The sequence below is a fragment of the Agelaius phoeniceus genome, chromosome Z (assembly GCF_051311805.1).
Source record: "Agelaius phoeniceus isolate bAgePho1 chromosome Z, bAgePho1.hap1, whole genome shotgun sequence".
Classification (NCBI taxonomy): Eukaryota; Metazoa; Chordata; class Aves; order Passeriformes; family Icteridae; genus Agelaius; species Agelaius phoeniceus.
The window spans coordinates 84,328,924-84,342,930 of record NC_135303.1 but is presented as its reverse complement, the minus strand read 5'-3'; the positions used below and the strand labels follow the sequence as shown (position 1 = coordinate 84,342,930).

The 14,007-nt window shown below is 55.1% G+C and overlaps 3 protein-coding genes across 6 annotated transcripts in view; 2 read left to right on the top strand and 1 right to left on the bottom strand.

Moving 5' to 3' along the window:
* Nucleotides 1-481: 481 nt before the first annotated feature.
* LOC129133226 (avidin-like) lies at nucleotides 482-1,968 on the top strand. Its single transcript, XM_054652862.2, has 4 exons — nucleotides 482-556; nucleotides 1,076-1,286; nucleotides 1,389-1,521; nucleotides 1,935-1,968. The coding sequence occupies exons 1-4, from the start codon at nucleotides 482-484 to the stop codon at nucleotides 1,966-1,968; spliced, it is 453 nt and encodes a 150-aa protein (XP_054508837.2).
* A 3,125-nt stretch (nucleotides 1,969-5,093) lies between these two features.
* CREB3 (cAMP responsive element binding protein 3) lies at nucleotides 5,094-12,578 on the bottom strand. Of its 4 annotated transcripts, none has more exons than XM_054652033.2 (11): nucleotides 12,437-12,578; nucleotides 11,538-11,669; nucleotides 10,401-10,538; nucleotides 10,060-10,318; nucleotides 9,735-9,847; nucleotides 9,426-9,518; nucleotides 8,815-8,921; nucleotides 7,402-7,470; nucleotides 7,162-7,246; nucleotides 6,946-7,027; nucleotides 5,094-6,531 (listed from the first exon to the last, which is right to left on the bottom strand). In XM_054652033.2, exons 3-11 carry the CDS (start codon nucleotides 10,536-10,538, stop codon nucleotides 6,191-6,193), a joined length of 1,287 nt encoding a protein of 428 aa, XP_054508008.1. In that variant the 5' UTR covers nucleotides 11,538-11,669; nucleotides 12,437-12,578; the 3' UTR covers nucleotides 5,094-6,190. The 4 variants fall into 4 exon arrangements, with proteins under 4 accessions (XP_054508008.1, XP_077027899.1, XP_054508007.1 ...); XM_077171784.1 differs by lacking the exon at nucleotides 12,437-12,578 and adding an exon at nucleotides 12,092-12,212; XM_054652032.2 differs by lacking the exon at nucleotides 12,437-12,578 and adding an exon at nucleotides 11,986-12,145.
* TLN1 (talin 1) overlaps nucleotides 12,546-14,007 on the top strand; it is a 35,000-nt gene continuing 33,538 nt past the window's right edge. Inside the window, exon 1 of the mRNA XM_054651603.2 lies at nucleotides 12,546-12,683. The gene's annotated coding sequence lies outside the window, so the exon portion shown is untranslated. The remainder of the gene's footprint in view (nucleotides 12,684-14,007) is intronic.

Here is a 14,007-nt window from a genome sequence, read left to right as displayed (position 1 = left end):
AACTCTCACAAAAGTAAAAGCAAAAGCATCAGAACCAGCAACTGACATCCAGCAAAGGCTGGAGAAATGTTACCGCTTTTAAATGAGTAAACTTTCCCTTCTGTGCAGTGCTGCAGCATCCTGGTCAGGCAGTAGCAGCAGCAAAGCTGGGAGGGGGTACATGTTGAAATAGGTGGTAGTTTCCAGCCTTTGTGCATGGGAGGTAGATTCCCAAAGAAGGTATTGATGCTTTGCAGGTCACTATAGGGCCTTATAAAAAACTTGTGTCCCCACCCCTCTGCCCAGCCGTGCTTATTCCTGCGTTCCTTCAGCCCTGACCAGGTCATGCAGACCTGCCCACCTCCCTCGCCTGTCCCGGGCACCCTGACATCAAGCCATTCATCTCACAGCTGCCATCCTGGTGCTGGTGGGGCTCCAGTTACAGCCCTATAAAGGGTGCCAGGCTGCAGGGCTGGGAGGAGCTCTTAGCAGCCTTGCAGCCATGGGGAGAAGTGCCTTTTTTGCCCTGGTCCTCGCCCTTGCCCTGGCAGTGTGTGTGGCCCCTGTGGAGAGGAAGGTATGGAGACAGATGGCAGTGGGGATGTGGGGCTGACATCCTGCTAGACCCCAAAGTCTGCTGCTGGGGCACCATGGCTTAGCAGGGAGCCAGGGCTGGGCTGCTGGAGCTGGTGGGAACAGCACTGTGCTGCACTGAGGGAAGCTGCAATGAGGCTGGGAGGAAGGGACTGCTCCTGTAAGGATGCTTCTTGCTGCGGAAGTCGTTCAGAGGAAGGCAAACAACCATACCCCAGACAGCTCCTATTTTCCCCCCCAGAGTGTAGGGAAAGCAGCACACCTGGTGCTTCAGCATGGGGGTCTCACTCTCCCTTGGTGGGTGAAACCATCCTGGACAGTGGCTGAGCTGGATTACAGCTCAGGCATGATGCTCACACTGAGATGGTGATGCCAGTGGCACATCAGGTCCGTGGCACACCAGCCACTGCTGCAGACATCTCTGTGCAGAGCCAGGGTGAAGGGGTGGGAGCAGGATGCTCCCCCCTCTCCCTCCCTCCAACCCAGCACACCGGCCTTGCAGTGCCTTCTCTCCGGGTCGTGGCGGAGCGACACCAGCTGCCGGATGGTCGTGTCCACCTTGGACAAGGACAATAGATTCTCCGGTTTTTACCTGCCGGGACCTGCTGCTGGCTACTCAGAACTCCTCACCTCACCACTGGAGGGGTCCCAACAAGATACAGAGCTGGTCCCACAGCCCACCTTCTCCTTCACTGTGAACTGGAGGCTCCAAGGTAGACAGCAGGGGGACATTATCCTGTGGGTGGGGATGCCAGCAGGACACAGGGTGACCTTGTGCCTCTCTACCTGACTCACATCACCTTAAACGCTTCCAGACTCAGAGACTGCCCGGACAAGTGTCTTCCTGGGCCAGTGCTATGTGGACCCCAAGGGGGAGGAGACCCTGCATGCCCTGTGGCTCCTGCGAGAGGCAGCTGACAGTCCTGCAGAGGACTGGAAAGGCACCCGGTGAGTGCTGGGTCCCAGCCACTGCTCTGCCAGGGTCTTCTGCAACTCAGGCTGGAGAAGGGAGAAATCCCACAGGGTGAAGCATGGGAGAACCATGAGGGTGGAATGGGTTTGTCACCAGTGATATGCAAGGGCTATGGAGCATCTGTGTAACGTGATCCACCCCTGCATGCCAGATGTGCCTCAAGGTGGGGGATCCCTGGATGGGCTCTGGCCACAGAGAGCCCTCTCTGGGGCTTTCTTTCCACTCTCCACAGCAGGAAGAGAAGGAAAAGATGCCAGCACCTAGCACAGCCTTTGCCACAGGCTGTTGGAACCTGTAGTACCTCAGTCAGCCACACAATGCTCCCCCCGGGCTTCCTCTCTACCCTCCAAAGCAGGCATGACCCCATCTGATTTGGTGTTTTCTGCAGGATTGGCACCAGCACCTTCACACGGATAAAATGACAGCAAGTGGGAAAATCCAGCAGGCTCAGGATTGCAAGGAGTGCCTAGGCAGACTTTGCCCACACCAGCATGCTGCACTTGAGGTGCAACCTCAGCCCAGAGGATCGTGCTTTCTTAGGCAAGTCCACCAGATGCAAAATAAAGGGTTTCTGTGGGGATGCGGGGCTTGGCTCTGTCTTCTGCCCTAACTCAAACTTGTGGGGTTTGTCTCACCCAGCAGCCACCCTCCCAGAGGGAGGTTTCATGCTGCACTGAGACTGAAAAAGACAAGGCTGAGGCCAGCAGAGTCCCTAGGGATGGCGACTGTCCCAGCTCCCCTCCCTGGCAGTATGCAGCAGGATTGTGCCTGCAAACGTGATGCTATGCTCTGGGTAACACGTCCCTAGGGGTCACTCCCAGATGTCCCTAGAGGTGGGGGACAAACCGGGCTGTGGCCAGGCAGAAGGAACACCGCAGAACCTTCCCCGCGGGAGCACGGGAAGCTCTCGGGTGCGCGAACGGGGCGCTGCAAACGACCCTTGCAGAGCCGCCAGCCTCCGGTTCCCAGCCCCGGCGGATGCGCAGCCCTGGCCGGCTGCCAGCTGCCCTCCCATCCCAGGCCCGGGGAAAGCTCCCTAATGCCCCGCCCCGAGAGTCCCTTCGGCACGGCTGTGTCCCCCGAGGAATGCGTGGGGGTGTGTCTCCAGCCAAGATGTCCAGACATGGCCAAGGAAAGAGAACAGGGGAAGGCCACATCTGGCACTGGCTGGACTTTTTTAGGCATCACAGCCCGACCTCTCTGCCTTCTGCCTTAGACACTTTGCCAAAGTGCTCCTAACATGACTCCTGGGGGTTCAGCAGGCCCAGGGATGAGGTGCCCAGCTGTGTGAGCTGGAAGGAGGCAGTGGCTCCATCACTGTATTTCCAGCTGCTTTTTAAACCAGTTTTCAGATGTTAGTTTCTCTGATTCCACCAATATCCAGCAGCTGGTGCTAGTGGATAAAAATAGGATGGATGATGACGCAGGATTTAGATTTCACTTGAAGAGGTGGATATATCTTGTTTCTGCTACTGACTGAATTTTCCATCTCTCTGAGAAACCCTAATTAATATTTTTTTTTTTTAAAGGGCAAACCTGATTAGTTTAAAGCCATGATCAGGAAATGTTTTGCATTGCTTACATGGCCTAGGACTTCCTTAGCAATAGAAAGCAAATTTCATTTTATGTTTTCACAATTTTCAATACATAACTATCACGGAAAGGAGAAGATACTCTGATACTTAAGGAGTCACCAAGCAGAAAAGATTCTGTTTCCATCTGGCAACACCCATCTGGGACTTGCCAAGGACTGTCCAGGATATTTTGCCCTGAAAAGCTCATACTTCCAGTCTGCCATCATAGTCCCATGACACTGACAAAGGCATTTGCTGGGACACAGGGGAGATATAGGTCGACCTTGGGCATAACAGAGGGAACAAGGTGGGGACACAAGCTGGGACCATACCACTGACCTAAGGCAGAGTGTGGGGCTCTGTGTGCATGCAAGCAGCCCCAGTGCACATGCAGACCATGTTCTGACACCACAGCATGCTAGGAAAAAGAGCAGGGATCTGCAGCAAAGAAGACAAGGAGGGTGGCAAGAATATCAGTTGGCTCCTGCCCCTCTGCTTGATATAATCAAGTCCTCAGCCAAAAGACTCATTATGAGCTCTTTAATCATTGCTGTCCTTTAACTCAAGGCATGAGGTCCAGGCTGAGCTTCATTTGTGTCTCCAGGTCAGAGCTGGTTGCTGTGGGACTGGCACAGGAACACAGAAAGCAATGAAATACAGCAGACTTGGGCCATTATGAGCTGAGACCATAGAGCAGTCCTCCCCAAAACTCCCAGCTCCTGGCTCCCTGCCTGCTCTCCCAGAGTTATCTCCCTTCCTGACATCTGGCCAAGCAAGCCAGACAGCTACAAAGAGCAATACTGACCCCCTCATACCCAGGCAAACACCAGCTCACATGGCTGCTCCCAGTTTCCTGGCAACGCCACCATGTATTACTTCAGATGGTTCATTTGATAATTGATTACTGCAGGGTCAGAGACACTGTGTAACATCTGTGACACTACACACTCTGGCCTTCAACTGCAAAAAATGAAACTAAAGGGGGAACAGACCATTACACACACTGACCCTGAACTGCAAAAATGAAAGTAGGATGGGAACAGAACATTATGTACCTTGGCTTTGAACTGCAAAAAATGAAACTAAAGTGCTGAGGGGCATTACACATCCTGGCCTCAGACTGCAGAAAATTAAACTGAAGTGTGGACGGGGTCCTAGACCTTCCAGATGCCATGCATGCCTCCTGGGGAAAGCGTTCCAGTGGTTCCCTGGTGATGCTCAAGGGCTGTCAGTCCTGGCCAGGGTAGAGCTGTTGGGAGCAACCCAGCCCTGTTGGGAGCATGCTGAGGCAGAGGCCCTGGATGAGCCTCTCCTTGGCTGTCTCCCCTGTGGACACAACACTGTCTCATATCTTGCTTGGTTTTGCTCCGTGGGTGAGATGCGAGTGTGAAGCTTCCTGCACTCCCTGCCTTGCTGAACTCCTGTGCCCCCACATCCTACACTGGGCTCTGCAGCCTGAGCTCAGGGCCTGCCAGGGCCTCTTGTGGACCCAGTGACCCCAACCAGACCCAGGGACAATCCTGAATTTAGTAACCCCGCAGCAGGCAAGGCCCACCCTGTGGCTGTTGCAGCACCCTGGCCCTGCTCCACTTCCTGCGATTGTGCAGCTCCCATTACGAAAGCAGCGGCGGGGCTGACACCGGCTCCTCACGCTTCCTCCAGGGGAAGCTGCTGCTTCCGCAGCGCTGGAGGCTTGCGTGTGCGTGGTGGGTGCTGGCTGCTCACCACATACACTTTTCTCCAAGAGTGCTTCTGCACCTTTGAAGCGGGGTGAGAGCAAAGCAGCAGCCCTGCAAACCCACACTGTGCCTCAACAAGCCCCTGTGCAGAGCCACAGCCAGGCGGACTTCCCCTGCATCACTCTGAGAGGGACTGCCCCCGAACCTCCCCTGGGTTTCTCCCACAAGGCTCCCAGCCCCAGGTAGAGCCCCCAGCAGCCCAGCACCCTGACAAAACAACCAGAGAGGACACAGTCACACACCATTAATATTTATTTAGACTCTATTAATAACGAAGCTATTCATTATTATTCTGATCCAATTTGAAGCTATTCCTGCTCATTGCATGGAGAACCGGACTAGATGACCTTTAGAGGCCCCTTCCAATCCAAACCATTCTATATGACTCTATGGAATGTCTTGCAGTAGGACAAGGAGATCTCTACAGGTACCACTAAGCTGCACTCTGGCAAAGACACTGCTCACCAGCTCAAAGTGTTTCTATTCAACCCAGAACCATTGACTGCATCACCAGCCAGCACAGCAAGGCTTGGGCACACAAGGACATGGCTTTGAAACTGTCCTGTGGCCAGGAATGCCTTCAAAAGAGCAATCAGCTCTACTGCTCTCTGAACATGCTGCCTCAGCAGTCTGGCTCAAGGCATGCCTGCTCCCTGAAGCCCAAAAGCCTGCAGATGAAAAGCTCAGCCCTAACAGTAGGCAAACAGCACACATGACTCAGGAAGGACTCCACATTACCTCCTCTAGCCAGGCTGGGAGCTGTGGCCATGGCTCAAAAGCTAGCAGGAACAGGTGACATGCTGGGTCTGTTGCAGCAGCAGGCAGGACTACTACTGTGAGAGCACTGAAGGTCAAATTGCTACCTCACACCTTAGAAATCAAGCAGCACTGCAGGATTAAGGAGCACTGACATGGAACATATGTTTGGGGTCACAACACAGACTAGGAAGTGCCTTCATCTCCAGCTGGGCAGTGAAGAAGCAGGGCAGCAGCCTCCACTGCCAGCTGCATCCAGTCAGACCAAGTACTGGCACCTCAGTCCAACTGCCTCCACTCTCCCTGCCACAGCTCATCCCTACAAGCCACCAGATGCACTCTGGGCTGCAAGCCACATCAGCAGCCATAGTGAAATTCTCAGAATTTCCTGTCCCATCTCAGATGGAGTCAGATAAAAAATGTCAGATCAATCCCTTCCTGGTAAACCCTCTGAGTCGCTGGCAATGAGGAGAGTATTCAGAAGAAACTGCTTGGATAGATCATCTGTTACTGCAGATCTGTCCCTGCTCCACGGGATGCCCAGTATCATCCCAAGGAGCAGGATGCAGCACTGGTCACATCTCATTGGCATGGTGCTGCTGGATGAGAACTCTGTCAGGGTGTTCTACCCACTCCTGACCCTTGGATTTCCATGGCACCAACACTGCTGCCGGCAAAGGATCACTCTGGGGTGAACCTGGCTTGGAGCCTGCTGCTCCTGGAAGCTCAGAGGATGAGTTGCTGTTGAAAGATATAGAATTGGAGTTAAATTGACCCTGCCTCTCTTCCCACAATTGACTGAGGTTGCCCAACAGCAAGGAGCCTCCAGGATCTGGGTCGAAGTCCTCCAGCTCAGCGTCATACTGCACATCAGGTGCTCCCTGGTTCGGAAACTCGCGGATCTGCCGTGACAGCACTGTAAGAGAGGTAGAACCAACCCTGTCATTTCCAGCCTCCCACCCTCCTGTGCTAAGCATGGAGCTACCACAGAGTCCAGGAGAGAGGACAAACTGTTTAACCAGGACTTCCTCTTCCCAGGGGAGGCGGGGAGAGGATGCTGCACAGCTGCCAGGCACAAGCACAGCTTGTGCTCCAAGAGGGACCGGAACTCTCCTGTCCTTACACCGCCCCTGGCACAGGGCCCTGCTTTCAGGCAGGCCTCTGCAGCAGGGCTGAGGAAGAGTCCAGAGCTGGGGCAAGACAAACCTAGTGGTCACCCCAGGGAAGGGGATGCTGAGCTGGAAGTGTCCCACAGTTCAGGCTGTCTCTGGGGAAGGCAGCACTTGACCTGGAGCCACACCTCAGCCCCAGCCTGGACACACTCACTCACCCTTGAGCTCCTGCTGTGGCTCTACGCTCCCAGGTAAGCGGATGCTGGGGGACAGAACAAGGCAGAAGGACAGAACCAGGATCTGGAAACAGAAAGATCAGCACAATCTCAGCAAAGGAGATGGACAGGCATCACTAAATGCAATAAATACCTCTCTCCTAAACTTGTGAGGACAGCAGGGACTCCTCCACAGACACTGGGGCTGAAGCCACTTACCATGATACAGGTTTTTCTTCTGATAGTTTTGGGGGCAGACCGTCTCACCAAGGCCTGCAGTTTCTGCAACTGCCTGAGCAGTGACCTGCAGCAGAGCACAAAATGCAGGTTAGCACAGCAGGTGGACCTACACCTGCACATTTCCCTCCACCCTCTGCAGCCAGGGACAGGCCACAGTCCTGAGAACAGGAACAGCCTTCCCCACCACTTCTCCTGCCAAACCCAACAAGACAAACTCACATGTTCTGCTTCTGCAGTTGCTGCACCTTCTTCTCCAGTTCATGGTTTTCAGCTGTGCAGGCTGCCACCCTTCCCATGAAAGATGAGAGGTGTGGGGGAAAAACAGAGAGATTTTGTAGGTCAACAGTGCAGATTTTACATCAGTCACCACCTCTGGGTGGCTGGGCAGACGAAATTGGTCCTGGGGTCCACCTGGTATCATGTGCAGCAAAGCCCAGAGAGCACCACTTCATACCAGATATGGGCAGGAATGAAGCCTGCCAGTCTTGCAGAGAAGCAAGATTGATTGAATCCAGTTGATTAACCCCTATGGACGCTCCCTCCTAGCAGCACACCAGCCCTGCAGATCTGTGACATCAGGCTGTATTACTAACTAGCCTGACCTGAAAACACATTCGTCCTTGCAGGTCAGCTACCTGGCTTGAACAGAGCAAGCTCTCGGCCATCTCCAAGCACAAGAGCACCGAACAGGCTTCACCCTGATGTTCTGAACCCTCTGCAGGGAGCTCTTGCCCCACAGGGCTAGCCTCACTTTTTGCTCAGGGTGACAGGAGCCCAGCAGCTGAACAGCACAGCAGCTTGTGACAGGCACCCCCTGATCCCAGACCTGGCAAAGTGGTCAGCACAACTAAGGCCATGCAGGTGGGGGAGCAGCTATTCTGTGACCCAACAAGTCACGTATTCATTCCCTGACCCTTGTTATCAGGCACTGAAGGTCCTGTGCTACAAGTACCAAAGCAAACAGATTTCTTCTTCCTCTCCTTGCCAGCCTGAAAGTCCCTGGGCACAGGCCCTTCCCTTACCAGTCTTGAAGGTCACAGGCACACAGCCAGCTCTGTGTTGCTGAGAGCCCTATCACAGAGCAGGGAAGCACAACAGCACAGAGTGCACTGTCCACAAAATCAAGCATTAGAAAGTCCTAAGGGCACCTTGGGAGTAGAATTTCTGCTGGACAGCTCAGGATCCCTCTGCTCAAGGACACATCTACCAATGCCTGCTTCCTCCCATGACTGAGGGAGAGACTTGTATTATTTGTATCATTTTTGAATCTACGTTATGATCATTATATTAATACACAGAACCATCTACTAAGATCTGATCCAATCTGCAGGGGGTCTGGGTGACTAGAAATTTTAAGTTAAGAGGTATTAGAATGAAGGTGATTAGAAATTTTAAGTTAAGTTGTACGATAGATCCTGTATTACAGTGGTTATAGACCGTACTACATTGATTCTGCTTGTAGAAAAACTCTGCCACTCTAATCACAAATCGTCTGCTATACTAATCCTAACATGATAGGAAAACGAGGTTCTGGCTGAAATGACAATTTAGTGCCATCATCATTCTGCCAAGGATCCATAAAAGAACATATGGGTCCCCTCAGGGTTGGACGACACTGCTGTGTGAGCATACCTGTTTTCCAGGCCATCCACATAGATCTTCCTCCGGCGACGACTATCCTGAGCTGCCTGCTTGTTCCGAATCTTACGACGCACTTTCCTCAGAACTCGCTCCTCAGCCTGCAAGGATCACCTCATTAACAGCAATCCCAGGGTGCTAGCAATCCCACCCTCTCAGACCACCCTCAAATATAGCACAGCCCTAGTGCTCGTGTCCTCTGTCCTTCCCACACTACTGAATAAACAGCAAGGCAAACCCTGGCCTGCTGATGCAGCCAGCAGCTTCCATGACTTAGCAAAAGTGAGGTGTACCTAAGGAAAATGAAAAGCACACAGACCACAAGCCACTAGGCAAGCAGGAAAAAAATAGCTGGAGGCACTTGTGGTGTAACTGCCTCCTGCAAACAGCCATGAGTAGGGAGACTGACAGCAGGCAGAAGCTGCTGTGCACATGGATGAAACCCTGGACTCAAAAGAAGAAAAAGGACAGCAAGCCCAGATGAACACTACCCTGAATGCAGCTCCTGGACACCAATATTCTCATCAAGGCACTGTCCTGCAGTTTCAAACCCCTACACTACCCGATACATTTGAGTGGTCTGTTTTGTTCTAGTGAGGACTCACTTTGGTCAGTGGCAGACAGGTTGGTAATATAACACCTTCTTTCTCCAGAAGCTGCTTCTCCTCCTCTGTCAGGACCAGCTCTGGGAAGTCAGACTAGAAAACAGCAAAAAAAAGCCTACTGAGAATGTATAATACAGGGAGTCCATCCTGGGCCAGCGAGGGCATGCAGCAAACACAAAGAACTGGAATCAGCTCTCCCAAAGTAATGTCATGCTTTCCCTCAGCAATACCCCTCACAGGAGTCAAGTCAGAAGAGAAGGAGAGATGTGAGAAGCAAAGGCTGGGGTCCACAGGCATGGGAGTCAGTACCTGTACCATGGATCCAGGCACAAGCTGGGGTTCATCTTCCACAGCAACAGCAACGGGGGAAGTGGTGCTCTGTTCCAGTGCCTGACTTGTGCCTTCCAAACCCACCCATGCCCCTGGGGAAGGAAAGACAAGTCAAATGCTGGGCCCCACTGAGGCAGCACCTGACGAGCCAGCTTTGAGTGGCATGAAATAGCAATTTTACGACAGCAGAAAGCCTCTACTCTTAGCTCCCTCCAGCTCTGCCCACCAAAACAAACCAGTATGGGACTGCTTTTCTCTTTTCTGCCTGCAGCCAGGGCAGAAAGAATCCATACACATCACTCACCTAGCTCAATGGTAACATCTCCTTCGGTCATGTCAGACCTCACACTTTCCAGTGCAGGCCAGTCCTGGTGAAGGGAGTAGTTATGATCAACCAGCACAATGTCTTGGCTGGCAAAATTGTTACCAAGGCAACAGGAGAGATGCGGATTCTCAGAAATGCTGTTGTCATTGTTGGCAGGCAAATAACTGCGCCTGTCTGATTCATCTTCTAAAGGGCTCAGCAGTGAGCAGATGAAGTCATCCATCTCCTTGTCCAGGAGCTGCAGAGGAACAGCTGTTACTCAGCAGGGAGACAAACCTCCTAAACCTCAGCTCAGCAGCAATTCCTCACAAAGAACTCACCTCAGGCATTGGCAGACCCCAGTCTTCCAGCAGACAATTCTGCTCCCCTGGGATTTCAGGGCAGGGAGCATCATCCTTCAAAAGAAAGTCAAGCAGATCCACATCTGCCAGGGCATCCAGTTCCTCTGGGCACGACATCTGAGCATGACACCCAAAGTGAGCACAGGCACAACGGGAGACACCAGCCTTGCTTTAAGGTGTCCCTCAGACCCTATAGACAAAGTATCCCCATGCAATGTCAACAGCAGGGATGGCCAGTTCACAAGTACTTCTCCAGCCAGGCTATTACAGCACCACCAGTGACAACAATACAGCATTTTCCCCACAAGATTATTGGGACCCAGCCACAGGAGCCACGCTCCATCCACCCAGAGCATAAAAGCTGCAGGAAGGAGAGGAAAAGTGAAACAATCCCAGACTTAATGGTGTGGAGAGCATGCAAGATTCTGCTGTTCCACAGAAGCCTGAAGGTGCCACAACCCCTGGTGTGCAGCCAGCAGGGAGAGCTTCCTGTGCCACGAAAATTAAGAACAGTCATTGTTAAGGTTTTAACTGAAGGGATTCTGTTAATGATTAAATTATGATAAAATGCTAAGTTATCAACGACTGACCAAAAAGCAAATGGCAATCAAACGGTGTTTAAGTGATCACTGAACAGTGATTAATGAGTGATCTGACAGACCAGATGACAACTTAGCAATTCAGACAGCTGTATAACGCTGTTAACACACTTGTAATAAATAAGTCGATATTGTAATAAATAAATAGATGGATATATATTAATGTCATTAGCACACAATATACCTTTAGGCTGAAAGTAAAATACTCCTTACCTCGCTGTAGAGATCAGACACTGGTAAAGTGTCTCTCAGCCCTGGAGAGCTGTTCCTGCTGCCAGGGACATCAGGACCTGGCTGCAGGAGAGCAGCAGAGCTCAGTGGCTGAAGGCAGCCACAGGTACTCGGAGGGCAGAGTGAGGGACTTGCAGCCAAACCCTGCCTGGCCCTTGTGCACCTGTGTGGCTGTGGCAGCTTTAGCTCTGTCTGGTCCCAGCTCGGGCTGCTGCTGTTAGGCCCTGACAAGACATGGCCCAGCAGCCTCGGTCCCTGAGGAGATGCGGCCCCGCATGGCTCTCACCAGGATCAGCCCGGCCGGCTCGTGGGCGGTGCCTGAGCCCAGGCACCGCTCAGGCTGTCAGAGCGCAGGCGTCCATCGCACCTCTCCATCAGCACTGCGAAGCTTTCACATCTAGCTGTCAAGTGTCACGGTCTGGGAAAAAAAAAAAAACAACAAAAAACATAAAAAATAGAATACCACCAAAACCACCTGAAACCCCGCCCAAAACCAGACGGTCAGGGCAGTGCCCAGCCAGGGCGGCTGCGCCAGCTGATTGAGGGAAGAGCTGTCAGCAGAAAGTTCAGCAACAAGAGGAAGAGGAGCCGGGCAAATCCAGGCAATTCAGGGCCGATGGCTTCCACGGGAGCAGCTTCCCCCCCAGGGAGTGTGCGCAGGGCAGGCAGCAGGGCCAGCACAGGAACAGGAGGAGCAGGTGCGGCAGAAGGAGCGCAGGGGCCGGGACACTCACCCGAGAAGAACCAAGCAGCCCATCTCAGCCTCGGCCGGGCCTCCTGGACCCTCCCAGCAGCGGAGCCCCCAGCCGCGGCAGAGCCCAGCGCCCCTCCGCCCCTCACCTCAGCCTCAGCCTCGCCGCACCCACCGCAGGGCGGTGACGTCAGCCGGTCTCAAGGCGTCCCTCCCCCTCTCGCGCTGACGCCCCGGTCGCTCATTGGTTGGGGGAGGAGAGGGAGGGTGGTTGGGGGAGGAGGGGGGGGGCCGGGAGCGCGCGGGGGCGGTGGGAGCGCGGGCGGGCGGGGAAAGGAGGGGAGAGGAGGGGATGGGAGAGACGGGTAGAGGGGAGGGCGGTGGGTCCGGGGTCATGCGAGGCCCCGGGGGTGTCCCGGGGCGGATGGGCGCCCGGGGGTGCGGTGCGAGCAGCGGGTGGAGTACGGCCACGCTGCGCGGGCGCGGAATCGTACCCAGCCTTGGGGCGTCGGGCCGGGCCCCGCGGGCACAGAGCAGCGCTGTCCGTGGGAGCGGGATGCCCGTGGCGCGGTGTCCGGATGGAGCGTAGCTTCGGGACACCGTGCACTGCCGCGCCGTGTCACCCGGCAGCGCGCCGTGTTCTGGCGCATGCGCAGCGGGGGGGGCGGGAAGCGGGCGGTGCCGCCCGCTCAGCTCCCCTCAGCGTCGCGGGGCCGCCGCGCTGCTCCTGCCCGCGCAAAGGTACGGGGACGGGGGACGGAGGACACACGGTGTCCCGGTAACCGGGGAGGGGGGGCTGCAAAGTGGGGTCCTGCGGACCGGCAGCGCCCTGGCTCTCGGGGGGCTGCCGGAAACGGATGTCCCGGGGACCCTTCCCTGCACCCCGCCCGGTAAATGGCGGGGAGGCAGGGAGGAAGCAGCTTTCCGGTTACCGGGGTTTCCCTGCTCCAACCGGGGCTTGTCCGCGGGGCTGCGGTGACCCGAGGGCTTCCGGGGTTCACTCTGGCATGCCCAGATCGCCCCTGGGGCCAGCGCCACCCGGAGGCTCCGGGGCAGCAGGGGATGGCGCGGCCACGTTATCCCCGGCCACGTTATCCCCGGCGCTGCCCTTGCCCTGCCTCACCAGGCTCGGGCCTGGAGTCCACCGTGGCGAGGCCCGGGCCAGCATCCTCACCTCGGGGGTCTCTGGAGACCGAACTGGACGAGCCTGGCCGTGGCCGAGGGTCCGCGGACCGTGGGGACTTTGGGGCAGGCCAGGCGAAGCTTTTCCCCCGGCACTCCGCTCACCCTGCCGGGACGTGGGGAAGAGCGAGTGGCAAGGGTGTCTGTGTCCTGCTGCGTGGTTTTGGGTGGGACACGAGGGCACAGCGTTTCTCATGGCCACACCGAAGCCGGGGTGGTCACCGCAACAGTTCCCACCAGGACACACAGCTGGCCATAGGCCCCGGGATGGGGCGCTGGGGTGGTTCCCAGGCAGGGTGGGACTGGCCCCAGTCGGGGAAGGCGTGGGTCCCCCCCTTGTCCCGGCCGAAGCAACTGACCAAGCAGGGGGAAACACTGCCCCATCCTCTGGCTGTTCCCTGCCGGATCCTGCCCCAGCCCCTGCAAATTCCCCATCCCTTTGAATCTGCCGGCAGGATGTCTACATGCTTCTGCCGTGGCTTCATCGCTGGCTGTTAGACCCATATTTGGTAGCGATAATTGTTTACTCCCTTCTCTCTCTCCGAGCCTCACTGCTGAGAAGGGGAGGGCACATATTTTTGAGATCTTTAGTTTTGCCAAAAGCTGTGAGTTCCCAGTGGAGGATTCAGACCACCTGCCTGTCCCTGGGTCATAGGGTGAAAGCGCCCAAGTGCTAAGTGAATCTGTGATGGTGCATGGGAAGCACCAGTCAAGCACTCCGTTCCCTTGCTGAATGGCAGCAGCAGGAATCTGGTGCTTCCCAAAGTGTCACATCCCATTAGATTTAGAGAAGGGGGAGTGGGAACGCTGAGGAAAGGGGAAGAGGGTCCTGTGGGGTGCCCCTCTTTTCAGAACTGAGCTTTGCTGGCTGCTGGGTGAAATG